The sequence below is a fragment of the Ursus maritimus genome, unplaced genomic scaffold, assembly GCF_017311325.1.
Source record: "Ursus maritimus isolate PB19 unplaced genomic scaffold, ASM1731132v1 scaffold_1, whole genome shotgun sequence".
Taxonomy (NCBI): domain Eukaryota; kingdom Metazoa; phylum Chordata; class Mammalia; order Carnivora; family Ursidae; genus Ursus; species Ursus maritimus.
Window position 1 is genome coordinate 9,173,847 of NW_024423343.1, and position 27,037 is coordinate 9,200,883.

General features: G+C 45.2%; 2 protein-coding genes across 16 annotated transcripts in view; both read right to left on the bottom strand.

Moving 5' to 3' along the window:
• Positions 1–11,583, bottom strand: part of SP100 (SP100 nuclear antigen) — an 89,001-nt gene extending 77,418 nt beyond the window's left edge. For 3 of the 8 annotated variants that reach the window (XR_005837150.1, XR_005837149.1, XM_008690363.2), the window contains exon 1: positions 11,322–11,478. Coding sequence is in view for 6 of the 8 variants with exons in the window: in XM_008690363.2 (XP_008688585.1) it covers positions 11,322–11,353 (32 nt within the window). In the remaining 2 variants the exon portion in view is untranslated. Of the gene's footprint in view, positions 1–11,321 lie in introns of all 8 variants that reach the window. The other 5 variants (XM_040639262.1, XM_040639254.1, XM_008690364.2 and 2 more) reach the window with 3 other exon arrangements.
• Positions 11,584–22,268: 10,685 nt separating this feature from the next.
• Positions 22,269–27,037, bottom strand: part of SP140 (SP140 nuclear body protein) — a 62,045-nt gene continuing 57,276 nt past the window's right edge. For all 8 annotated transcript variants that reach the window (XM_008690367.2, XM_040639285.1, XM_008690368.2 and 5 more), the window contains 5 exons: positions 25,002–25,117; positions 24,199–24,307; positions 23,818–23,895; positions 23,475–23,618; positions 22,269–22,725 (listed from right to left, as the gene is read on the bottom strand). In XM_008690367.2, coding sequence (XP_008688589.2) covers positions 22,618–22,725; positions 23,475–23,618; positions 23,818–23,895; positions 24,199–24,307; positions 25,002–25,117 — 555 coding nt within the window. In that variant the 3' untranslated portion in view covers positions 22,269–22,617. The remainder of the gene's footprint in view (positions 22,726–23,474; positions 23,619–23,817; positions 23,896–24,198; positions 24,308–25,001; positions 25,118–27,037) is intronic.

The window sequence follows — 27,037 nt, forward strand, 5'->3', positions numbered from 1 at the left end:
AAAAGGAGAGAAAACCAAGAAACAGACTCTTAACTGTAAAGAACAGACTGGTGGTTAAGGGGGGAGTGGATTAACTAGGTGAAGGGAATTACGGAGGGCATTTGTTGTGATGAGCACTGGCTGTTGTGTGAAAGTGCTGAGTCACCAAATTCTACACCTGAAACTAATGTATGTTAACTAACTGGAATTTAAACAAAAACTTTTTTAAAAAGTTCTAGCTTTCATTCTGAAAACTGTTTTTCCTCTTTTTATTCTTTTGCTCTCATTCTTTCTCCTCTCCTTCTAAAATTCCCATTGACAGAATGTCAAAACATCAGATTACGCAATATATCTTATTTTTTTCATAGTTTCCGCAACTTTTTTCTTACATTCCAGAAAAAAAAAATGTAACCAATTAACTTTTTGACTGAGTCTATTCAATGGTTAACATGCCTACTTTTATTTTTAAAGACAGTTTTAATGAGGTATAATTTACATATTATAAAATTCACCTCTTTTACGTGGACAATTCAATGATTTTTAGCAAAGTTCTAGAGTTCTGCAACTATCACTACAGTCCAAGTTTAGAACGTTTCATTACCTCACAGAGTTTGCTCACGATGGTTCGTAGTCAGTCCCTATTCCTATCCCTCAGCCCCAGGTCACTACTAATCTACTTTCTGTCTCTGTAGATTCACTTTTCTTTTTTCTCTCTTTTTTTTAAAGATTTTATTTATTTATTTGACAGAGAGAGAGAGCGTGCAAGCAGAGGGAGTGGCAGGCAGAGGGAGGGGGAGAAGCAGGCTCCCCACTGAGTAGAGAGCCCGACGTGGAGCTTGATCCCAGGACCCTGGGATCATGACCTGAGCTGAAAGCAGACGCTTAACTGACTGAGCCACCCAGGCGCCCCAATATATCTTTTCAAATTCATATTTTTGTTTTCTTCAGACAAATATCCAGAAGTAGAATTGCTGGATCATATATATAGTAGTTCTATTTTTAATTTTTTGAGGAACCTCCATACTGTTTTAAATAGTGGCTGCACCAATTTACATTCCCATTAATAGTGCACAAGTGTTCCCTTTTCTCCACATCTTCACCAACACTTGCTATTCCTTGTCTTTTTGGTATTAGCCGTTCTGACAGGTGTGAGGGGATATCTCATTAAGGTTTGGATTTGCATCTCCCTGATAATTAGTGATGTTGAGCATCTTTTCATGAGTTTGTTGGCCATCCGTATGTCATTTTGGAAAAATGTCTATTTAGAGCCTCTGTCAATTTTTAAATCATATTGGTTTTTTGCTATTGAGTTATTTGAGTTCTTTATGTGTTCTAGATATTAACCCCTTATCAAATATATGATTTGTAAAAATTTTCTCCCATTCAGTAAGCTGCCTTCTCATTTTGTTGATTGATGGTCTCCTTCGCTGTGCAGAAGCTTTTTAATTTGATGTATCCCACTTGTTTATTTTTGCTTTTGTTGCTTGTGCTTCTGGATCAAATACAAAAATTCAACACCAAGGCCAGTATCAAGAGGTTTATCACTATGTCTTCTTCTAGGAATTTTATGTTTTTTCAGGTCTTACATTCACGTCTTTAATCCACTTGGGTTAATTTTTGTATACATTATATTCTTTTTATAAGGGCGTATAAACAATAAAACAGCTCAAGAAGATTGAAAATAAAGGGACTGGAAAAGACACACTAAACAAATGCAAAGAAAGCTTTGCAGCAAACCTAAAATCGGAAGCAAATAGAAGTTATGTTGAAAAGCATCACAAGGAATGTAGGTTATTTCATACTGATAAAATATAAACTTCACCAGACCATATGGTAGAAGTCATGATCCGTAAGAAAATATCTTTAAAATACTGAGGAGACATATTTTACATCTATGTAGTGGCAGAGCTAGGGTTCAGAACACCCCTCCCCAAAATTCCTACCTATCCCCTGAGCTCCTACCCTCCCTCCTGACCAGCATTAAATAGCACACTATTTTTTTTATAAAGATTTTATTTATTTATTTATTTGACAGAGATAGAGACAACCAGTGAGAGAGGGAACACAAGCAGGGGAGTGGGAGAGGAAGAAGCAGGCTTCCAACGGAGGAGCCTGATGTGGGGCTCGATCCCGGAACGCCGGGATCACGCCCTGAGCCAAAGGCAGATGCTTAACGACTGAGCCACCCAGGCCCCCCTAAATAGCACACTATTAATCACTACATTATATTACTCTTTAAACATGGAGAAGCTGCAAAATCACATACATTAGGCCACAAGAAAAATAACAATTGACTATGAAATGAAAAGAAAAATCTTAAGGAATACATTTTCTAACCACATTTGATAAGACCAGAACAAACAACCAGGACAAAGAACGACCTCCTTCTATCTTATTCACTGAGAAATTTTCAGAACTCCTTCCAAACAGTGCTTAGTTTAAAAAGTAAATCAAAATAGAAATTACAGATAAGTAAGAAACAAACTCTAATGAAAACATATAAAACCACAGACATATAAAAACCACGGATATACCCAAGTGGCACAGAGATAATCATTCATGGCTTAAAATGCATGTATTAGAAAACAAGAAACATTGAAAAAGAAATTAAGTTTTTAAATCTAAGTATTAAGAAAAGATGTCAAGGTAACCCCCAAGGAAACTGAAGACAAAAATGGGGAAAGAAAAAAAAAATACAAAAATATAATAAAGAAAAGTAGGAATTAATTAAAACTCAAACAAAAAATAAAAAGAATGGATCGATAAATCAATAGGTGATTCTTTGAAGAGAACAACAAAATGCAAAGTTTGACCAGGAGAACAAAAGAAATAAATGAACAATACTGGGAATAAGGAAAAGGATATGTCTGCAGTTAAGAACAGATTAAGCTCTACAAAAGAAATCCTTGTATAATTTTCTACCAATAAATATGACAATCTAGGAAAAATGGTTACTTTTCAGGAAAATATAAATCATCAAAACTGAGAGTCAACATGAGGACTAAATAGAACTAGAAGTAACAGAAATGTATAAGGCACTTTGAGAACCACCCTAACCCTGCCCTCTCCCCCCACTCCAGTATCAGTTTCAAATAGTTTTATAGACAATTTTCCGAAATCCTTCAAAGAACAAAAAATATCTATATTAAATAAACCATTCCAAAACAATTGTTAAATTTTCACATCACCCCAAATCATTTTAAGACTACTATATTTCTGCTATAAATACCAGATGAATGAAAGTCCTCAATAATTAGCAAACCTAATTCAACATACATTAAGAGGATCATACGCCATGATCAAGTGGGATTTATTACAAGGATACAAAGGTGGTTCAATATCAGCTAATCAATCAACATGAAACACACATTAGTAAAATGAAGGACACAAGTCTTTTTTTTTTTTTAAAGATTTTATTTATTTATTCGACAGAGATAGAGACAGCCAGCGAGAGAGGGAACACAAGCAGGGGGAGTGGGAGAGGAAGAAGCAGGCTCATAGCAGAGGAGCCTGATGTGGGGCTCGATCCCAGAACGTGGGGATCACGCCCTGAGCCGAAGGCAGACGCTTAACCGCTGTGCCACCCAGGCGCCCCAAAGGATACAAGTCTTATGATCATCTCAATTGATGCAAAAAAAGTATTAGACAAAGCTCAACATCATTCATGATGAAAACTCTCAACAAAGTGGGGTTAGAGGGAGCACACCTGAACATAATAAAGGGTATAAATGACATACCCCAGCTAACATCATGCTCAATAGTGAAAAGAAGCTTTCCCCTAAGATCATGAACAAGGTAGGGATGTCCCCTATCTTGCCACTTATGTTCAACATAGTACAGAAATCCTAACTACAGCAGTTAGGATATAGCATCTGAATTGGTAAAGAAGTAAAACTGTCACTGTTTGCAGATGACATCACTCTATACATAGAAAACCCTAAAGACTCCACAAAAAAAAACTATTAGATCTAATAAACAAATTTGATAAAGTAGCAGGATACAAAGTTTATATACAGAAATCTGTTGCATTTTCTTACACTGACAACAAACTAACAGAGAAATTAAGTAAACAATCCCATTTACAATTGCACCAAAAATAATGAAATACCTAGGAATACGTTTAACCAAGGAGGTAAAAGACTTGTACTCTGAAAACTATAAGACACTGATGCAAGAAATTAAAGATGACACAAATAAGTGGACAGATATACTATGGTCATGGATCGAAAAAATTAATGTTAAAATTTCCATACTACCCAAAGCAATATACAGATTCAATATAATTCCTATCAAAATACCAACAATATTCTTCACAGAACTAGAACAAAAAATCCGAAAATGTATATGGAACCACAAAAGATCCCAAGTAGCCAGAGCAATCTTGAGAAAGAATAACAAAGCTAGAGGTATCACTATCCCAGATTTCATGATATACTACAAAGCTATGATAATCAATACAGTATGGTACTGGCACAAAAATAGAAAGATCAATGGGACAGAGTAGAGAGCCCGAAAATAACCCCACACTTATACAGCAAGTAATCTATGACAAAGGAGGCAAGAATATACAATGGGGAAAAGACAGTATCTTCAATAAATGGTGCTCGGAAAACTGGACAGCTACATGCAAAAGAATGAAACCGGGCACTATCTTACACAATACACAAAAACAAACTCAAAATGGATTAAAGTCCTAAATGCAAGACCTAAAAAATGAGTCCTAAAAAAAAAAAGTACTTAGTAAACTCTGGGACGTTGGTCTTAACAATATTTTTTTAAGGAGGCTCCATGACCAACATGGGGCTTGAACTCATGACCCTGAGATCAAGAATCACATAATCTACCAACTGAGCCAGCCAGGTGCCCCAAATGGTCTTCATGATATTTTTTTGGATTTGTCTCTTTAGGCAAGGGCAGCAAAAGCAAAACTAAACAATTGGGAACTACCTCAAACTAAAAAGCTTTTGTACAGTGAAAGAAACCATCTACAAAAGGCAACCTAGTGAAGGGGAGAAGATATTTGCAAATGATATATTCCATAAGGGGTTAGTATCTAAAACATAAGGAACGCCTACAACTCAACACCAAAAAAACAAGCAATCACATTAAAAAATGGACAGAGGACTTGAATAGACATTTTCCCAAAGAAGACAGATGGCCAACAGACATAAGAGAAGATGCTCAACATCACTAATCTCCAGGTAAGTGCAAATCCAAACCAAGAAATGTCACCTCACATGTCAGAATGGCTAGAATAAAAGAGACAAGAAATAACAGGTGTTGGTGAGGATGTGGAGAAAAAACACTTATGCACTGTTGGTGGGAATATAAATTAGTACAGCCACCATGAGAAACAGTATGGAGGTTCCTCAAAAGATTAAAAATAGAAATATCATACGATCCAGCAGTTCTACTTCTGGATATTTATTTGAAGAAAATGAAAACACTAATTCAAAAAGATATGTGCCCCCTATGTTCATTGCAGCACTGTTTGCAATAGCCAACATATGAAAACAATGTAAGTTTCCATCAACAGAGGAATGGATAGGGGAGATTTGGTATATATATTATATAATGGAATATTACTCAGCCATAAAAAGAAGGAAATCTTGTCATTTTCAATGACGTGGATGGACCTAGAGGGTATTAATGTTAAGTAAAATAAGTCAGAGAAAGACAAGTACCATATGATTTCACTTACATGTGGAATCTAAAAAATAAACAAATGAATAAAACACAACAAAAACACAACAGAAACAGACTCATAAATACAGGGAACAAACCGATGATTGCCCAAGAGGAGGTAGGTGGGGGGATGGGTAAAAGGGTGAAGGGGATTAAGAGGTACAAAATTACAGTTATAAAACAAATAAGTCAAGGGGTTGTAAAGTACAGCACAGAGAATATAGTCAATAATATTGTAGTAATTTTGCATGGTGACAGATGGTAACTAAACTTGCTGTGGTGATTGCTTCATGATGTATATACATGTCAAATCACTATGTTGTACACCTGAAACTCATATATCATATGCCAACTATACTTCAATTAAAACAAAAACCAAAAACCAGAACCCAATAAACAAAAAAACAACAAAACAAAAGACATCAACTTGTAAATTCAAGAAAGTCTGGAAACCCCAAAAGGATAAACACACAAAAAAAAAAAATTCAAAAATTTTAAGAAACAAATAAATCTAGACTTACTACAATATAAAAGCTAAGAGAAAAATCTTAAAAACATTCAGAGAAGGGGCGCCTGGGTGGCTCAGTCGTTAAGCATCTGCCTTCAGCCCAGGGCCTGATCCCAGGGTCCCAGGATGGAGCCCCACATCAGGCTTCCTGTTCCGCTGGGAGCCTGCTTCTTCCTCTCCCACTCCCCCTGCTTGTGTTCCCTCTCTCTCTGGCTGTCAATCTCTCTCAAATAAATAAATAAATAAATAAATAAATAAAATCTTAAAAAAAAATATTCAGAGAAAAAAATTCATGAACCACAACCAAACCTCAAGCAATAAACTTTGATCAACTCGTCAATCCATGACTGTAAGTTCTTGGTGTGGTGGGGCAGGATTCAAAAACGTCACTCTCCCCCAACTCCCACAAGCAATACAGCTTTCTGTTGGAAAAACTGTAAAAGTTGAAAAAAGCATTTAAAGATGTTACTGAAGAGATGAAACTATGATAAGGCATTACCAGGCAAAAGTAAAGTGAAAGGAGAAACCAGGGAGGCAAGCAAGCACAGAGCCACTTTAACTTGAGGCATTTGCTGATCCTAGGGGATCAGAACCTCACGTTGGACAACTTTAAGGGGTGAGGGGGACAGAAATGAAGTCTGGAGTCCACACGAGGGGGAGGGTCTAGCGAGAGTCCCAGCCACCACCACCACATCTTCCCAGTGAGAATAGAGTGGAGGGGGCAGCTCTGGCCTGGAATGACCTGGCTTCCCCCAGGTGCTTTCAGACCCTGACCTGTGTTAAAGAGTTCCCGGAGGCACCTGGATGTGGCAAACTGAAACTTTTTCCAAAGTTGTACCTTCATTGCAGTCCTCAATTTTACCTAAAAATAATTTCCCCAATACAATGTTAGTACACAAAGATACCAAGCAAAATAATCTTTGTGAACAGAAGAAAATGTTTCCCTTTTCTTTGTGAACAGAAGAAAATGTTTCCCTTTTCTTTGTGGAAAGGGAAAAAATGGTAACTCTATAGTGGAAGAGCCTGGCAAACACCACCTGCATTAAATGATCAAGGTCAACTTCCCTGGTGATAAGGGCTATCCACCAATATGATGTGATGAGGATGGCACTTCACCTCCCTGGTACGCTCTCACAAACCCGAAAGCCCATACCATCCAGATGAACTCAAATTAAAAAGCAGTCTACAAAGTGCCTGACCAATACTCTTCAAACTGTCAAGGTCATGAAAGACAAGGAGAGATGGAGAAACTGTCACATGCCAGAAGTGAATAGGTGACAGGATGCCTAGATGCAATGTGGAATCCTGGACTGGATCGTGGAACAGTGTATTAATGTGTATTAATGGAAAATGTGTATTAATGGAAAAGCTGATGAAACAGAAAAAAAGTCCACGGTTTAATTCACAGATGTTACCAATATTGATTTTTCAGTCTTGAAAAATGAACCACAGTCATGTAAGAGGGATAACGTCACAGGAAATGGATCTGGATGTGCGGACCATGGAAGCTTCTGTATTGTCTTTGCAACTTCTCTGTAAATATAAAATTATGCCAAAATTAAAAGTTTGTTTAAAAAATGTGTGAGTGAGAACCAGCGGAAACAAAAGAAAATAGGGCCACAGACACCTCCCATGTTGAAAGTATCAGATGCCAATATAGAACTTCTTTAATCTGTTAAGTCTTTCATAAAGTCTTTTTATAAAAGAAATCTACAGCAAACATCATCCATAATTGTGCAGTGATAAAAACTTCCCCTTTGGGATCAGGATCAAGACGGAATCATTACTATCAGTACTTGTGTTCACCACATACAAAGTACCTAGCCCATGCAGTAAGGCAAGAAAAAGGAATAATAAGTAGAAGGATTAGATCAGAAGAAACAAAACTGTCATTGTGTATCCATGTAAATCCACATATATACATATATATCTCCATAGAAGTCTGTAGAATTCAAGGTTTCGGCAAAATTTCCATTTATTTTTTATCTTAGTAACGAGCAGCTAGAAAATCGATTTTAAATTATGTAGATTTGATAACATAAAGATATCAAGTATATACGAATAAATCTAGCAGAAGTGTAAGACCTCTAGGGAGAGAAATATAAATTTTATTAGAAAAAAATTTTTTTTTAAAGATTTTATTTATTTATTCGACAGAGATAGAGACAGCCAGCGAGAGAGGGAACACAAGCAGGGGGAGTGGGAGAGGAAGAAGCAGGCTCATAGCAGAGGAGCCTGACGTGGGGCTCGATCCCACAACGCCGGGATCACGCCCTGAGCCGAAGGCAGACGCTTAACCGCTGTGCCACCCAGGCGCCCCTAGAAAATATTTTTTAGTTAATAATATACCATAGTAATGAGACAGAAGACATAAGGTTATAAAGATATCAATTCTCTTCAAATTGATCTGTAGATTCAATGCAATCCTAAACAAATTCCTGGCAAGATGTTGACAAGCCAATCTGGAGATGCAAAGGGCCAAGCTACTTTGGGAGGAGAGAGGAAAGATTTCTTCAACAGATATGAGAAGTTCATCTGAACCCGAGGTCACTGTGACAGCGTGGTGCGTGGGGCACAAGGAGAGGCTCGCACAACCAATGGCGGAGGAGAGAGCGCAAGAAACAGGTCCTGCATACAGGACCACTGGGTTAGCGCAGGTCAGGGGGGAAAGGATGGTTTGACTAATTAAAGTTTTCTCAGGAAAAATGGATAAGAATAAAACTAGAGCCCTCAAACTGTAGATCAGATGGGAAGCAATTCAGTCTCCGATAAGACTGGACATTTGGGGGAAAGAAAATATCCACCCAGAGTAAGCCTGTGTAAAGTGGAGTTTGGGGGTCAATCACGAGTGAAAGGGGATGTAAAACCACCGTGGGCACATGAAAAAGCCAGTAACGTGGCACAGAAACCAAACTGCAGACAGAATCAACCTGGAAGAATAATCCAGAGGACGCAGAAAACATCCCCAAAGCACTTAAAATCACACAAAAGCCTCAATAAATATAGGCAATAAATTCAGGCAAGAGTCTGAAGACTCTTTTAAAAAAAAAAAAAAAGAAAAGAAAAAAGTGGTTTACATTAGAGCCTGCAGAGTTGTAGAAACAAATTAAGATCCCTTATTCTCCCCAAAATAAACACAATCAACTTTAAGCACACACACACACACACACACACACACACACACACACACACACACAGAAATAACAAGAAATGCAAAAATTACAAAACATTAAATAATTGTCATGGAACAAAAGTTTGAGACAACCATTCTGAGCAGAAAGTTAAAAAGCAAAAGAGATGAATATTCACGGGGCAGATAAAAGCTGTGAAGGCTAACATTGCTTCAAAGGAAGCATAACGTTGCCCCACAATTGAAAAAGAAAACATTTTTTGAGATGTAAGAGAAGGAACTTGGCCTTCCGCGAAGGTAGACTTGAATCTGCCATCTTAAGAGCTCAAGAGCTGTGGCTGAACACCGCGCATGGAATTCATCAGTGACTCTTCTGCTTGCATCAATCATTAATAACAACAGATGGTGCATCTAGCTTATAAAATCAATACTATAAGTCTGTCAGTTTTAAGCTTTAATAAGCTCAAGTCACCATAAACAAAGTTCAAAGACAAGGAGAGTATATTTACAATTTTCAGAACCTTTAGCAAATTTTCCTTTCTCATTAAAGGAACGCCAATCTTATCAACTGAGTAACGCTGGCAATAAATAAAGCAGCAATTCACGGAAGAGGCAAATGGCCAATAAACACTGTCCAACCTCCCATGGAATCGGGAAAACGCACATTAAAACGAGATGCAACTCTTTATCCGTCACCTTTGCAAAGTTCGGGTGTGGGGAGATGGTTTATCTCGTTTGATATTGTTAAGAGAACATACTTAGAGGGACAATCTGGCAGGATATATACACAGGAAGATATCAGTAACCCTTGCCTCCACAATTCCACTTTTTTGGTTGTTGACACAAGACAAATACTTGTAAATGCGCAAAAATATAAGGAAATAGATGATTCTTATCCTAGCTTGTTGTAAATCGAACAACTGGATATGACCTGAATGTCCATCCATGGGGGCTGATGGGGTGATTTAAAAATTATGGTATATTGATTCTATGGGATAGCATGTAGCTCTTAAAAAGAATGGCGTAGCTCTTTATGAAGGGGATCTCTAGGATTTTCACTATTAAAAGAAGAGAAAAGGAAAAGTGCAAAACAGCATATGTAATATAATCCCATTTACTAAAAAAACAAGACACGAAGTGCATATTTAGGTAAAGAAGCCGTACACAGAAACGCATAGAAAAAGATCTGAAAGGCTGTGCCACAGCACTTAGTAGGACTGCACTGGAAGCTGCAGTGCGGTGGGCGGTAAACAGGGCTCTTTCCCTTGCCATACTTCCATTTTGTTTAAAATTTTATGAACAAGAATTATCATGTATTTCTTTTGTACGACATAACAAACTGATTAAAATATTAAGTAATACTATTTCTGACCCATTACTAAAGAAAAAGATAGGATTTCTGCCCTTCCTCCTCCCCAGCCCCCCGCCCTTTTTTTTGGTCGCAGACATAACCCATTCCAGAACAGAAAATCACAGTAAAGATAAAACGCCTGAAGCCTGCACTTCTCTTTGGTGGTCTGGAGACTTTCTCTTCCTTTCACTTCCTTTGGTCAAGATGACGAGGAAGAACCCGGACCCCCAGTCACAAAGATGCAAGGCCCGAGCTGATGGAGGCCTGTTCACAGGACAGGTGTGCGACCACAGCACCCAGTGTTTGAGCCTAAGTCAGGGGTTGACCCTGAATTGTGTATTTTCTCAATGACCTTCTTTGCAATGATTCGCGAAGGGAGAGGAGGCCTGAGGGAGAGGAGAAGGTTCAGAGGTCACGAGGAGACAGCAAATCCCTATGCCAACCTCCTGAAGGACCCGGCCTTCAGACAGGCCCCCAGCCGAGCGGGGTTGCAAAACAGGAAGGGCATGTGCGTGGAGGCAAGCTCATGACCTCTCCCGGCCCTTTAGTATCGGGCCAGCCGGCACTCTTGCAAACCGGGTCGAAAGTAGAGATTCATTTAGTGTCTCAACTTCACAGTCGCTCGGAAGGCAGAGAGAGAGGTGCGAGGGAAGGAGATCAGGACTGACCTGGTGCTGAGGTCTCTGCGTCCGTCGTCCATCGTCGCACTCCGGGCCCTCCTGCGCCCCGCCTGGGCCTCCGGGGTCGCCTCCGAACCCTCTGTTGGGGTGGCCTGGTTCAGGGCAGCTGCCGAGCCCAGAGCAGGAAGTTTGTGATAGGCCTCACACACAGACAGCTCCGCCCAGACGGGGAAAAGAGAAGTGAAAGTATCTCTGAGTTGCCGGGTGGTGTTTCCCTCCTGCAGCTCACCAGGGTTCTCAGGCCCCAAGACGTGTTACCAGCAGGAGTGGAGGCCGAGGAGGGACAATCAGGGCCCCAGAGGACCAGGGCCAGGCCCCGGGGTGCGCTTGTGGGCGCATAGACACAGAAACATCTATGGGTCCTCAAGTGCTTCCTGCCCTGCTGTCTATGAGGGTTTCCGAGTGTAATGGGGTGGGCAGGGGGGACCTCCGCGTTTGCCCCTTCCCCTGGCCGACATGGCTGTGGGGAGAAAGAGAGAAAGACAGAAACTTCACATCTTCTCCCTTCCTGTGGGAGAGCCTGCACCCAGCAAGGTCCCCGCTTGGGAACACGGGGCTGGAGAGAGCCCAAGGGCTGAGTGTCATAAACCAGGGAAAGGTGCTCCTGTTACTGGAAATCCCCTAGAGGCGAGAGAGAAATCCGCAAGGCCACAGCCAAGGCGGTGACGTTGGTTAACATCTGGGGCGGGTTTAAGGGGCACTTCAACAGATGACTGGATTAAGAAGTTGTGGTCCATATATACAATGGAATATTACTCAGCTATCAGAAAGAACGAGTTCTCAACATTTGCTACAACATGGACAGCACTGGAGGAGATAATGCTAAGTGAAATAAGTCAAGCAGAGAAAGACAACTATCATATGATTTCTCTCATCTATGGAACATAAGAACTAGGATGATCGGTAGGGGAAGAAAGGGATAAAGAAAGGGGGGTAATCAGAAGGGGGAATGAAACATGAGAGACTATGGACTATGAGAAACAAACTGAGGACTTCAGAGGGGAGGGGGGTGGGGGAATGGGATAGGCTGGTGATGGGTAGTAAGGAGGGCACGTATTGCATGGTGCACTGGGTGTTATACACAACTAATGAATCATCGAGCCTTACATCGGAAACCGGGGATGTACTGTATCTTGGATGGGGGAGGGTGACCCCCCGCCTCGGAGTCCTGTCTGTCCACAGTTTTCTCCTTCGGATCTGAGTCATCATTCCCCAAAGCTGGAAAAGTGACCCAGAAGACTTCATTGCATTTGAAACTGCAGGGGAAGGAGGTTTCTACCCTGTTTCCATGGATATTCTGTCTTTCCCCCAAAGGAGCGAACGGCAGTCTGGCTGTGATTCCAGGAGGCTGACAAGGACTTCTTTACCCATGGGCCAGGTGTCTACACCGCTGACAAGGACTTCTTTACCCATGGGCCAGGTGTCTATACCGCTGACAAGGACTTCTTTACCCATGGGCCAGGTGTCTATACCGCTGACAAGGACTTCTTTACCCATGGGCCAGGTGTCTATACCAGGTGCTGCACACGCCTGGGTCTCTCTGCCCCTCTGCCTTCCTCTATCCCTAGAAGGGGGAAGGACTAGTAAGCTGAGCCACTGTTGGGCACAGCTGTCCTGTGCTTGTGGCCTCCCTGGGACATAGATGACACCAGCCTTTTCTAGTGTCCCTGTCTCTCCTTCTCTGTCCCTGGGCAGTGGGCTGAGCCAGGCCACCACCATGCTGGGTGTTGGCATACACGTGCCAGCTTTTCCGTGGGTCTGCTTAGGGCAATTGGAATAGAGGCCACCGAGCAGCCAGCGGGGTGGGGACATCCGTGGGTGGCCACTACTGCGAGGAACACTGACACCAGGGCCCACTGGCGCTGTCCTCGAAGTAGCCCAATGCTGGACGTGGAGGCCTAGAAGGCAGGGGAGGCCATGCTGAGGAGGGACCATGGGGCAAAGGACCCACCAAGGGGACACCTCTGTGAGTGTCCCCAGGAGCAGCTTCTGTTCAGACTTTCATAGCAGGACTAAGTCTCCAATCTGAGAGACCCCTGTGGGGACCACAGGTTTGTCCCTGGGAACTCAAGGGAGGGAAGAAGCGGTGGCAGCAGCAGTGGCTGCTGGGGCAAGGGGATAACAGCCTTGGCACCTCTGTGGATGTGAAATGGAGGGGGAGCTGGCCCCTGGGATATGAGTGGGAACACTCAGGCCCTGCTCCAGTGTCCCTGGAAGGGGCATCCATCAGTGGGACTCACCTAGACCCCCTGCCCTTCCTTCCTTTCTGGGGAGACTCTCTGGTGGAAGGGGTGAGTCCGCTCCTTGCTGGGTCTCCCTGGGCTTGTTGTACCTGGAGAGGCCCGGGGTCTGTTGGCTTTTCCAAGGTCAAGTGTATAGGGACAGGAGCCTGGGGGGCTGTGGGAGGTCGGGGGTGTGTATGATTGACTGGAGCAGCCTGAGGCTGTGTGGATAAGCTCAATTTGGGGGTTCAGTTTGAGGGATCCCTTTTTTGCCACACACCAAAGCCATGACTTCCAATGCAACTTTTATCAGGAAGAAAGCGGGTATTTTGAACCCGGTCTGTTTCACTTTTATACCAATCTGTCTGCTGGTTTGGAATTCAGGTGAGGGAAAGGGATGCACTTGCAAGGGGCCCACTAACACCCCAACTGGGTCCAGCACACGGGTACATATCTCTTCCCATGAGTTCTCCTTTACCTGTGCCCCAGATGGGTAAAGGGGCTGGGAGTCCTACTCTCTTGCAATTGCATGGTCATAATACAGTGATGCCGTATAGATTCTGTGGGCATTTGGTGGCAATATTTCAGCGTTGAGGGGCTGAGGTGGGGGCAGAGCCTTCGCCCACGAAGCAGAATCTCAGAGACTCCGTGGGTGGTGGCCCAGCGGCGGACCCCTGTCACTGCCTAGTTTGTACAAAGCCAGAGGGATTGCTGGGGGTGGAAGGGCGAGGATTTCTATAGGGAAGAGAGTGAATCCTTGGTAAGAGGGCTGGGAAGAGGCATCTGGGCAGAGGAGGAGGTGGTTAAGGGGTGCGGGTTGTGGGGTCTGACAGAGAACAACCGGGCAGCTCGAAAAAGCCGTCCAGACCACTTTCCGAAGGCCTGCACTCCCCTCTAGTGACCGTGCTTGGTATTGCAGGCTCCTTAGACCTGGCTTCCGTTGCCTGTTCGGAGAAACTGAAACCGAAATTCCTTCTGTAACTATTTAACCCCTGAAAACTAGCACTAGGAGAGCCATTCTTTCTTTCCACATGAAGGTTAACCAATTTAAGGATTGGATTCTGAGATGATTTTGAGATGCACACACAGACATGCTTCTGGCCTGGACAGAGAAATCCACACCTGCCCATGTCATCTGGAGGTAAAGGTCTTCTGGACAGGAGCTCTGGCTGGAAATGGGTGTGGTCAGGGAGACCTTGGGCATTCCCAGGGCAACTGTGCCCGGGGCTGAGAAAGTCCCACGCCGAGGATGAGGTTGGCTTTCGCAAACCATCAGCTTAATGCTCTTGGCCCAGGCGAAACCCAACCAGCGTCTAATGAGCTCTCCCCTAGGCCCAAGTCCTGGGCTTTTTCCCTGCCTGGGGCCCGTGTTTCTCACATGTACAAGCACCGTGCTCATGAGCCAGAACTGGCATCCTGGAAGATCCAGCACACTGGTACACGAGGACCACGTGGGTCTGGCCCTGGGAACACAGTGGTGTGGCCCTGAAGCTCTCCTCCAGGCTCTGCTGGCCATGCCATGTCTCACCTTGGAAGGTGGTTTGTCAGCAGCAGGGGGCCTCCCGGGTCTCCTGGTACAATGGTTCATGGGCAAGAGCACAACCAGCATGGTTGTACTGATTTCTCAAGATGATGACACTGAAATTGAAAACTCACCTCTCTCATTTGACTCTGGCCCATTACCCTGGGGCATAAAGGGAATACAGGGAAAGTTCCCTCGAGGTCAGATGCCATTTCTGCAACTTCTCGCACCATTTGAGAATGGCCAGTGGGCTTGGTCTTGTAGGTGACACCCTCCCCTCCACAGAGAAAAGAGACCCCCCTGCCTTTTCCGGGCATTCCATCTATAGTCTGTGGCACTCCCTCCCATGAATAATTCAAGGTGCTGGAGGGGGGACTTCAGCCTCCTGAATGTGGAGTCGGGGTGAGAGAGGGGCTTACATATATCCAAGAGCCTGGATCCCAGGCCAAGATGTGAGGACGATAATGGCTTACTTGAGCTGTGCCTGCAAGAACCCAGTATTGGAAATTGTGTCCTCGGTTTGAGCAGGTTGGGCCTGGATTTACCACTTGCCTTCAGACAAAGGTACAGTATAGGAACCCAGGGGCTATCTTGTAGTCCCTGAATAGACACAAAGTAAAGGCATCAGCCAGTTCCTATAGGGCACTTTAGGCCACAGGCAGTGTGACAAGATTTTGCAAAAAACTTCTAAGAGTGGACATGTCCAAGGGCAAGCAGAGAGCATCTACCATGGGCTCTGTCACTGTTCTCAGAGACCCTGGGGAGTGGTCACAGATACCAGACAAGCCAGAAGCTGGGGCCGCGTCATTTTACATCTAAGGCTTGTGGTCCTGAGACCTCGAGACTGGGGTTCTGCTTCTTCCTCCCCAACCAAACACAGGCAACCACAGATGGGCCTTTGGAGGTGGTGGGATGGAGCGTGGTCCTCCCTGCCTCCCCAGCAGCTCTGGCAGAAGATGTAAGACAAGTGTCTCAGCTCAGGGCCACCCATCTCCTGAACACTCCCCACTCTTGCTTCCAGTGGGGACACAGTTGACATTACCACTATAGGAACCCAGAGTACATTGTTCGGTATGAACCAGGGTAGACTCTTTCTGTCCCACACACCATGGGGCTCAGAGGAAACCTTGAATGAAGACTGGGTGAGAGAAAAGTCCTAGATCTGATGGAATGTAGGAATAAGTGGTTTCAGGTCAGATGAAAAATCTCAGACCCGTGGGTCTGAGCGACAGTGTGAACTGAAGGTATGATGAGTATCTGATGATTGTTCTGCACACCCCCTGTGTCCAGGCTAGGTCTAGATTTACTAAACAGGCAGCTAATTGGCACCTCTTGCTGGAATCACTCACAAGGCCGGGCTCAGACTTCACCCCTGCCTCCTCGTCGGATGCGGCTCAGAGTAGTTCAACCTGGGCATCAGCCAGCGATGTGGGGAGGGTTTAGACACAGAATTTGGGGTTCCTCTCTGTGACTTTCTCCTTTCTAGCATTTCCCCCTCGCTACCCAGAACGTTTAGTGGCCCTGGGATTCTTCCCTGGCTTTGCTGACCGGAGGGAAGGTGGGCTTTCTACCAAAAGCAAGACTGGCCTGGCCACTCTGGGGGCCAGGTGATAATAAACAGTAAACTCCTTGCATCGGCTGTTTCCTCTTGAGTTTTGACTTCCCTCCAATGTTGGCCTGCTTTGGTTTACTTTTCAGAGGCCTCAGGCGATTGTTCTTTGACTATTGTCCAGAGTTTCTAGCTGTTTTCCACAAGAGGCTCGTTGGTGAGGAGCTCATGCCTGCAGGTCTAAAGCAGACCTCCTTATCCTCAGTCCGAAGCAGCAAGCTGGACCTGCCCCCTCCCAGACCCAGCCCTGCTTCTGCCAGTGCCCCCTGACCCCCACCCAGCCAAGGGAGAGAGGTGTGAGCGTGCGGTACGTCAAACAGGAAGCGCCCCTTTGTCGGCTGAGATGCAGCCAGAGCAATGCACATTGTGTTCTTCTGCGCCCACGGGAACACAATACCCACCTACTTAGGATGGGCTTGTTCAGGAAACAAAATGACAGAGCAAATGATATGTCTGGGGGAAAACATGGATTATTCTAGAATTCCAGTTGGAGTTAATACTTACAGACCTATACAGATAAGACAGATAAGTTGTCGCCAAGAGGGGCACCTGGGTGGCTCAGTCGTTAGGCGTCTGCCTTCGGCTCAGGTCATGATCCCAGGGTCCTGGGATCGAGCCCTGCATCGGGCTCCCTGCTTGGCGGGAAGCCTGCTTCTCCCTCTCCCACCCCCCCTGCTTGTGTTCCCTCTCTCACTGCCTCTCTCTCTGTCAAATAAATAGAATCTTAAAAAAAGAAAAAGGAAAAGAAAAAAAGTTGTTGCCGAGAAGCCTATTTTTTCTTTGTTAAAGGAGTAATCTGTTTTTTTGTTTCAAAGGACTTACTTATGCAGTGTTGCCTTTCCAAGGAATGGGGGCCACTGCCCTCCCCTGCTTGCCTCCTGCACTAACTCCCCATCCACAAACTAGGAAAGAAAGAGGCCCCCTTATATACACCGGGTGTGTGTAAGTGAGTGTTTGGCTTGATAGGAAACCCAGCCAGGCAGTTCAGTCCCTGGGCCCTGATCTCGGGCCTCGTGAAGCCTCCCCACACAGTTTACACAGAGAAAGCTGGAGAACCCTTGTCTCCTCTCAGCCCAGTGGAGCAGGGCGTGAGCCCAGTGGAGATGCCTGGGAGGCCCAGGCTGAGGTGTCCTCGCCGAGAGCCTCAGGACCTCAGGAGCAGCAGGTCCTCCTGCAGCTCCCAGGGACACAGGCACATGGCCCCCTGTAAGGTCACGGCTGAGCTCCCCAGCATCTCAGCCAACAGCCCGCAACCGAGTCCAGGTAAACCGGACTGACGGGGTGACAGGCTTAGTGTCCTTCGTTGCCCTTGGCTGTCCTGGAAGGGAGGGGAGTAGACACCCTCCCTTCAAGCATGAAGACCAGCTTAGCCTTTATCCCCACGGCACAGGGCGGTGGGACCTCAATCAACCTGCTCCATTTGGTGAGTCAGACCTCATGTCCTTGGCCATCCAGGCTCTTCCCCCACTTTCCTAACAGCACCCGGTTTCCTCTTCCCTTTACGTGCGGGAGCAGAGGACCTGCTATCAATACCGGGCCCCCCTGAGCAAGCCGGACCAGCCAGATGCTTCAGGGAGTTGGATTCTTGAGAGAAGTTTGCTTCAGAGTTAAAAAAAAAAAGATGGAAAACATTCATTCTGTGGTGGCTTCTTGACAAGATGGCGGAGCTGTTCCTGGGGCTGCTGTGCTGCCCGGCCTCGTTCTGGGGCCACGTGCAGGCTCTGCGTCCAGCCTTCCTGCCCTTTCATGAGCCACTGGGCATCTGTTCAAAGTGTGTACTTTTGTTTAACCTCCGTAAAGCTAGTCTGGCTGGCAAAGAGCCCTAACTGATAGAAGGATGTCTGTGAGTTATTTACTTCCTGTTACTTCTGAGGAGCACAGCAAATATTAACTCATTAATCCTCGTGATGCAATGAGCTACATACCAGCTTCTCCATTTTACAGATGGGGCGGGGGGCAGGTCACGTGCCCGGGGATGCTCAGCCACGAATGAGGAGCTGGGATTCCACCTCCTACCCTGGATTTGGCAACATACTCTGTTTTCTCAAACGCTAGACTCTGTGGTCTCTCACTGCAAATTAGCCCCGTTCACAACACCAAGAATAATCGGGAAGAGCCAACTGCAATTGAGGCTTAATGCAAAATAAAAGTTATGATAGGGTAGATATAGAATCATATTTACTGACATGTAACAGTGCTCATTATATACTATTTAATGAAAAGTATTGATTAGAACATATTTTATTATTAAGACGGTATAACCATTGTCCCCTCCCAGCTGGTACTCCCCCCCCACCCCAACCCGCCCCATTACAAAGCCTAGAATAATTTTCATCAAATTGGCAAGCATGGTTATTCTCCTTACCTGGAGAGGACTATCAAACATTGTGCTTCTTAGTGGTGGAAGATGCAAAGTACGATAGCTTGGAGCTTTGGAGGGGATATCCTGATATGCACCTCACCATTGAACCCCTAAAACTTACCTATATGGCATATATCTGAATTCCTAGTAGGGTTTATCTCTCACCATCTGGAGTATGTGTGACTCAACAAGGCTTTCAGAACACTCAACACTTCCTGCTCCCCTGCTGTAATTAACGTACTGTCATTGTGATGGTTAATTTTATGTGTCAACTTGATTGGACCATGGGACTCCCTGTTTAAACATTATTTCTGAGTATGTCATTGAGGATGTTTCTGGATGAGATCAGCATTTTAATCGGTGGGGATTCAATGGGGATTTACACTCTCTGTTCCTCTGGTTCTTGGGCCTTCAGACTTGGGCAGGAATTACACCTCAACTTTACTGGGTCTCTGGCTTGCAGATGGCATACCGCGGGGATTCTCTGCATGCATAATTACATAAGCCAGTTCCACATAATAAATCCATATCTCTATCTCTAGCTCTAGCTCTATCTCTATCTCTATATCTATATATGATTCTGTTTCCAAAACGATAAGTTCTGTTTCTCTGGAGAGCCCTGATTAATATAGTCATTGATATGGCAGACTGATGTACTGTATTTTAGAGACCAGGCAGACTAGGTCCCTTCAGGCTGTTTGGTGGCGGAGAACAGGAGAATTCATATGGTCCTGGGGAAAGACTGTAAATGTGTATTGCTGTCCCGTCCATGTGAAATGAACTACTTCTTATCCTATTTCCCACTGGATATTTTAAAAGCACATTTTCCATAGTAACAGCTGCTAGTATACCACGGGCCGTGCTACTCTGCTCTAATGACGATACAACATCTAGCACAACAGCTGGAATTGGTGCTACTACCTACTTACAGTTCTTTTCTTTTCTTTTTTTTAGAGAGAGAGAGAGAGAGAGCATATGCAAGCAGGCAGGGAGGGGCAGAGGGAGAGGGAGAGAGAATCTTAAGCATTCTCCATGCTGAGCACAGAGCTCGATGCAGGCTTGAACCCACAACCCTGAGATCACAACCCGAGCCAAAATCAAGAGTCAGATGCTTAACTGACTGAGTCACCCAGGTGCCCCTTGATTACATGTCTAGTAGCCATGAACCAAGTAGCTTCTACAGAGGCCAGACCACGTGGAAAGGTAATGAGGATATAAACACTATAGCCTTGAAATCTTTGCAGGTGGCACTAATTCCCCAGCCCAGGAATATGATTTTGCTTTTGACTATTTTACCATGGGAAATTTCATCCTAGGACCTTCCACTGGGATTTTCTTAAGACAGTCATTATTATTTTGCAGGGTATTTTATAGGTTAAAGAATCAGTTCATCCAACTGTCCTGTATGTCCTAATTATACACTCAGGAACTGGGGTGGCTCCAAGGATTGAGTGGACCCACTGGGACGTGGATAATCCCTGACACCCATACACTCCACTCTAACAAGGACCACGCTGGTGCTTTTCATCCCAGAGCAGCATCAAATCAGATGCTGTATCCAACAGTCTTTGAAAGATCTATGTATTTTCCTTTCTCTGACGTACGGTTCTAGAATAAAAGATCATTGGTCTTTTTGGTGAAGAACTGAGGAAATCACCACATGTACATTTGCAGTTCCCATTTCCATCAGCAGGTTTTACGTCCAAGAATTGACTCAGGTCTGGAAACTGGGCAAGGGATCTTGATTTCTCATTGGGGCAGCCAAACTCAGCTATCTGATCATCTATTTTTAATTGCTTTTGATGGTATATATGAAGCAATATGCTTGTTGGCTGCCCATCTGTCTTGCCTGTCAGAACACCATGTCCTATTAGCTATCTCCAGAGACTTCTGTGGACCAGGCCCCCTGGCTGTCATTCTAACCTTGATGTCCATTCCAGAAGTTACATCATCTTGCTCCAACAGTTAAATGCTGCCCCCTGCTTTGGTTATTCAACCATTTTCATCGCTACCAGGGAACCCAGTTCTGTAAACGTGCCTACATTGTTCCAACCAACAGAGGATGGCCCCTACTGAGCATCTCGAGGATACTGGTGTCTTCTCAGCAGTGCATGACCACCTTGTTAAGTTAGTGTCTCTGAGGAACAGTCGAGGGATGGGGTTCCCAGCTGTAGAGAGGATAGTCGTGCCAATTTCACCAGGCTTTAGATTCCCCCTTTCCATAATCTGTCCCTGCCGCTCCCCTATCTCTACTTCTGTTTGTCTAGTGTGTACCTTGGCTTACAGCAAGCCTCTAAGAGCTACCCAGGAGCATCTTAGAACCGTCACCCATGGCTCTTGCCAGGCTAGTGAAGTTCTGTGGCACAGAAGAGTGCATCCATATCAACAATTCTCCTCTTTCCAGTTTCCTATTCCCCTTTCTTCATTTAGGATCCACTCCCAGACACAATCCCTTGGCACCTGCTGGTACGCGTTCACCGGTCCTACAGTGCCATTGGCCTAGAAACCCTCTCTTCACCTAGCAGCCCCACACAGGACATTCCCAGTCAGGGCATGCCACGGCTACTCTGCATAGTCCTCATTCAGGCAAGAAGTGGGGTGGGAAGGTCTGTCTCCAAAGCAGGGGCAGGAGTTCTCTTCTGCAGGCCCAGTGGGTTCAGGGGATCTGGAGTTCAGAGTTCCCATGCACATCTTCCTAGAGAGCTCCTTTCTGAGTTTCAGGACTTCACTCCTTCTTCATTAGTGCCCTAACTTTGGCATAAGAGACCATATAGAACTTAGAATTCAGTCTTCTCTGGAGTTCTGCCATTCTTAAAATTAGGGCCGGGCCTTCCTTACTGTCTGCTTTCCAGCTGCAGGTATGAGGATCTCTTGGTTTAGGAGGTGATTAACAGATTTAAGCCTGTCATTTACTCTTTTCAACATGTTAGTGGCACTTAGCAATAGCCATCAAAATCCACGGTTCTTAGAGTTACTATTTGAAATCCTTTTGTAAATGTCAGGCAATCGTATCAGCTGGTATGCCTCTTCCCCTGTAGCTCACCCAGTTTCCTACAGGTGAAAGTTTTGGCAATGGCACTGTTATAACACCCCAGGGACTATCAACATTCCGCTTGTCACCATCTGGCCAGGCAGTGATCCAACACCAGAACCCCATCCTTAAAGCCCATTTGCTGGGATTGTTACCTGAAGTTAGGTTCCTTGGAAGCAGAGACTGAGATAAAGTTTCTAAGTAAGTGATTTATTATGGGAATTTTTTCAGGAGAAGAGGGGGGAGGGAAGCAGGATTGAGTGGTGGGAAAAACCAAGTATGGATGTGGCCCCAGCTGGAGACTAGCTCCAGCTTGGTCTCGTGGGGACTGAAGGAGCATGAATCACACCACACATTGGTCCCACCTTGGGGCTGAGGGCCAGCCCCCACGCTCAAGAGGTGTAAACTCCAGGTGAATCTGGCACTGGAAGAAGGTGATGCTTTGGGGAGCGGTGGCATCAGCGGCCAATCCTCACAGCAGCCGGGAGATGAGGATTCTGCCCCAAAAGGGAATTTTCCAGGATACCAACCACCTCCACTATGCCAGTGAACTGCTCTCATTTGTTTCTTCAATAGCGAACACTTCCCTGAATTTCCTCTCGAATTCTGCCTCCAGTCTAAGTCCCATTAGGCCAAAGTCATTGTACTGAAAAATAAATCATAGAGACAGATATAACGATCCTCATTGTCAGTGTTAGACACCTTGCAATCAAGAAGGTTGAAGACCTTGTCTTAAACACCTAAGTTACATTAACCAGGTGATGCTTAAAAATTCATGCAGCTAAGAGGAACTGTTATTTCCTAAATGCAGGATTACTCCTCATTAAGCAGACAGAAACGGGAAATCATTGCCTACTTGGGACTTCGACTTACTTGGTTTGGGTTGTTTATTTTAGTGAGACTTAGAAAAGTTCTTTGCAACAACCATCAAAGAGCCCAGTCTAACTACAATCAGCCATCTCCTTCCCCACCACTTCTGTCCTCTCTGGTGACCCCTGTAAACTACATGCTCCATTCACATGCAAAGGAATCTGAAATTGGGACTTCTGAGAGTTTCCAGTGAGTTATCTGGGGAGAGATAAGAAGGGTGTGATTCTCTCCTTGAGTTTGGAGCAGGCGGGACTCCTCTGTTCTCTGTGGGCACTTGTTTCCTTGAAGGGGGGGAATGAGCTCTCAGGAGCCTGGGGTTCTGGTTGCAGAAATACCTTCTGACTCACTGTTACTCTGCCATGGTGAGCTTATGTCCTGAATTAGAAAAGTCACTGCCTTCCAGAAGCCTTCCTTGTGCGGGCTTGTCGTAAGGTGAGGGAAATGTAAAATTTTCCCGGCACCAGAATATGAGGGCAGAGCGACTCAAAGGGAAAAAATGAAACGAAAGCAGGGAGAGCCTCTCACCTTGTAAGACATCCTGTGGTTCTGAAAGATGAGGCGCACGTCCCGCACGAACCCCTCCACTTGGCGATAACCCTGTTTATTCAGCTTCTTCTTGATTTTGTCCAACCACATGGGTTCCTTTAGGTTTTGAGAGACCTCTCTAATCTGGTGAGAAAAAAAAATACCAATGGGAGAGTTACTGGCATAGTTCAATGTCCCCAAATCCAGCAGAGATACAAGGTACAGATAATGGCGGCTCATGCTCTCCCTCTCATGGGTTCAGATCACAAATCCCTCCGGTGCCTGTAGGAAGGGCAGGGAACATCACTGTGGCCTATAATCATGGTTGGTTGTTATTACTTACATAATAATAATATGGAATCTTCGAAAAAAAGGAGCTCTCTGAATGGCAGTAGACCTTCAAGAGGAGGAACTCACATTTCTGCAAAAGAAGAAGGCTGTGAATAAAAAGCAGTTTGGACACATTAAGCCCTTACACATGCCCAGGCAGAGGCATGACTCACACCAGTGTTCTGGAAGTTTCCCCAAACAGGTTTGGCTCTTGGAAACAGACATGTAATAATTGAGTTATTTTTTCCACAGTCCAGTTCTGGTATGATTTCAGCATGATTGACACATGGCTTGGATGAACAGTCTCCCTTGGGGCGCCCTTCCCTTCACCCCTTGTCTGTTGGAATTCTCACGTGTCCAGGGTAAGAAGGCTTGGGGTGGGCACCCAACTCACCACCTGCTCCTCAGGCTGCATCTGCCTCTCCAGGACCTCAGATTCCCTGTGACTCTGCTGCCTCTCGAAAGACTCCTTTATCCGGCAGAAGGTGCAACTCCACGGGCTCCTGAGAGGTCGGGCGTAAGTGAGCAAGGGCCAGGCCCCTGGAAACAGCCCCTGTTCCCACGGCTGCCACCGTCCTCCTTTCAGGCATGGCCGGTGGACACAGCTGGGAGACGAAGGGGACTCCTCCCAGAGTCTCCAAGACCCCACGTGGGGCCTGAGCCCACGACCCTCCTCCCATCGAGGCTGGCAACAGGGGGCTCAGTGCGCGGAGGGCCGTGTCAGGATGAGTGGTGGGCTCTCCTTTCCCCACCCGAGCTGCTGGGAGCACAAGGCGCCCTGCCTGTCACACCCAAGTGTCAAAACTGGGCCTTCACCCCTGGGGATCCAGGCCTCTATCAGCCCGTTGAGCCCATGGTTAAATGCATGAACCAGGCCACGCTTCCCTCCTTTTCTGAAAAAGCACAGAACACAAACAGCTTGTGTTCCCACCTCTGTGAACAGGAGCCCAGGCTGGAAAACTTCTTGAAGGGACAGTGGCAGTATGAAAGCAAGGGATCCAGCCACCAGCCTCAGCATCCCAGCCTAAGCAAAGAACAGCATTCTCTCGTGCTGCCAGCATCTTTAAACAGCTCTCTGGATCATACTGCTGGACCCCGTACGTCCAACCCTGCTCTTTCTCTGCCTGGACACATAGGTTCCTCCTATGGCAGGGGGAAGGCTTCCTAACTGGGGTGGGGGGACTTCATCTCACAAACCTCTCAGCTTCCACAGGTGGGATGTGACAGTCCTCATGAAAAGATCTTGAACAAGTATCACAGCAGAACAGCTGTCCTCCATCCCGGCACGTCTCACACACGTCAGAGTTTCCCAGCTAGAAGGCGAAAGAATGTCCGTACCCCTGGTGAGACCCCAGCAGGCCACCGCTATGAGAATCTAGAATTCGCTGCCTTTGTGTGAACCTGCCTGGACACATTTATGCTTCTCCCCGAGGGATGAAGGAGCAGCATGGAGTGGAGACTTCAGAAGAAATCGCCATCTGCAATGCTGCCCAGGAGGGGGGGGCTTGTGTGTCATACCAGAAAAGTTCTTCCTATAAAACCAGAGATCCTAACACAGAAAGACTAGCAGCAAAACAAGAAGATGATGTTATAGGAACCTGAATAATATTATCACCTTGCAGATAAGACAAGTCCCCGAAATAAAGCGTTAAATGCATTTGCCTATACCACAAGCAGACAGACTCCCAGGCGAAATATTGAGAATTTAATAGACGGGATAAACTCCCTACTGTGGAAAGTTGATAGAAAATGAAAAGACACTCATTAACAATTATTTTGAGTCTTGTTTTGGGCTTTTGGTGAAAATACTTGTGTTGGGTGAATTGGGTTCTGGCTATTTCTTTTGTTGTTAAAAATGGCTATGCATGAAGAGCTGCTAGCCACAGTGAACATCTAGCCAAATACTCCCATTCGGTGTTGCAGGGGATCCTCAAGGACACCTCCAACGGGGGCTGAGACTGCTCTGGCACGGAGCCATGGGGCCATTTTTCTTCTCATCAGTGCAGACACTCATAGATTACTATCATCAATCCCCAGGAAGTGATGACCCCTCTCCCCAGAAGGACAAGGAAATAACAAATACAACCAATGTTTAAGAATCTCCCATATGTATAGTTCTTAACAGATACATCTGCTTGCTTCTCTATCCAGCTGCACACTAAAATCGTCCAGGCAGAGTATGTAAAATACTAATGTCCTGGCCCCAACACCAGAGATACTGAATCAATTGGTCTGGGTGGGAGCAGCCATTGGTATTCTTTTTTAATTTATAAAATGGGTAATTTTTGTATCCGAATCATTTGGGACTTTTGAACAATCCTAATGTCCAAAACATAGCCTAGACTGATTAAATCAGAATTTCCTATAGAGTGGAATCCAGGTAATGTTTTTCAAAGGTCCTCAGGTCACTCAGTGTTGAGTCAACCCAAGTTGAGATTTAGTCTGGTTATTAGGCATGGGGATATTATAAGTCAATGTTGAATTGGCCCATAATATCTACCCCTGGAGAGATTATGAACAGGGGTGAGGGTGTACGTCCATCCTAGACGAGCCACACAAACACTGGACTGGAAAGCTGTTTAGATGATTGAAGACTCCCTCAGTTGGCCAAGGGTCAAAATCAGTGTGGATAAGAATAAATCTTGTTGGGGGACTGCTCTGAATGTAAAGTGTACACGAAACTATCTGACTACCCCTCCTCTGTTGGACGTCCTGTGTCAGTATTACCGCTTGATACCCTCTGTGAGTGCTGCCCCCTGGAGTTGTACAAGGGTGACTGCTTCAAATGTCTATTTTGATGCAATGAAAGGAATCAAAGTATAATTTAGCGTAGAGACTGCAGTCACCCATAATTTTGACAGACCTTATAGCAGGCATCCACGTGGGACCACCCCGTGATGGGCTGCGTGGTGATCGTTTCAGCCCTCACCAGCTTAGCACCCTGATGGCTCCCTCAAGACCAGATACATGGCCTCCATAAAAGGCCCACTTGCCCTGCATGCATTTCTCTGCAGGATTCACAATAGGGTCCACCCCCCTAGACTCACCAGCTTGGCCGAGCCTGTTCCTTCTGGCGGATCTTAGCTCTGCCTACACCTTGGAGTGGTTGTTTTGGACTTTCCTTTCCTTCCCTATTGCCTTCTTTAAAATGATTTTCTCCCAAATTTGCTCCTTACTCCTAATCTGCACGCCAGCTTTGGCTATTACCACTTCAGGCCCTGGCTCTAGAGACC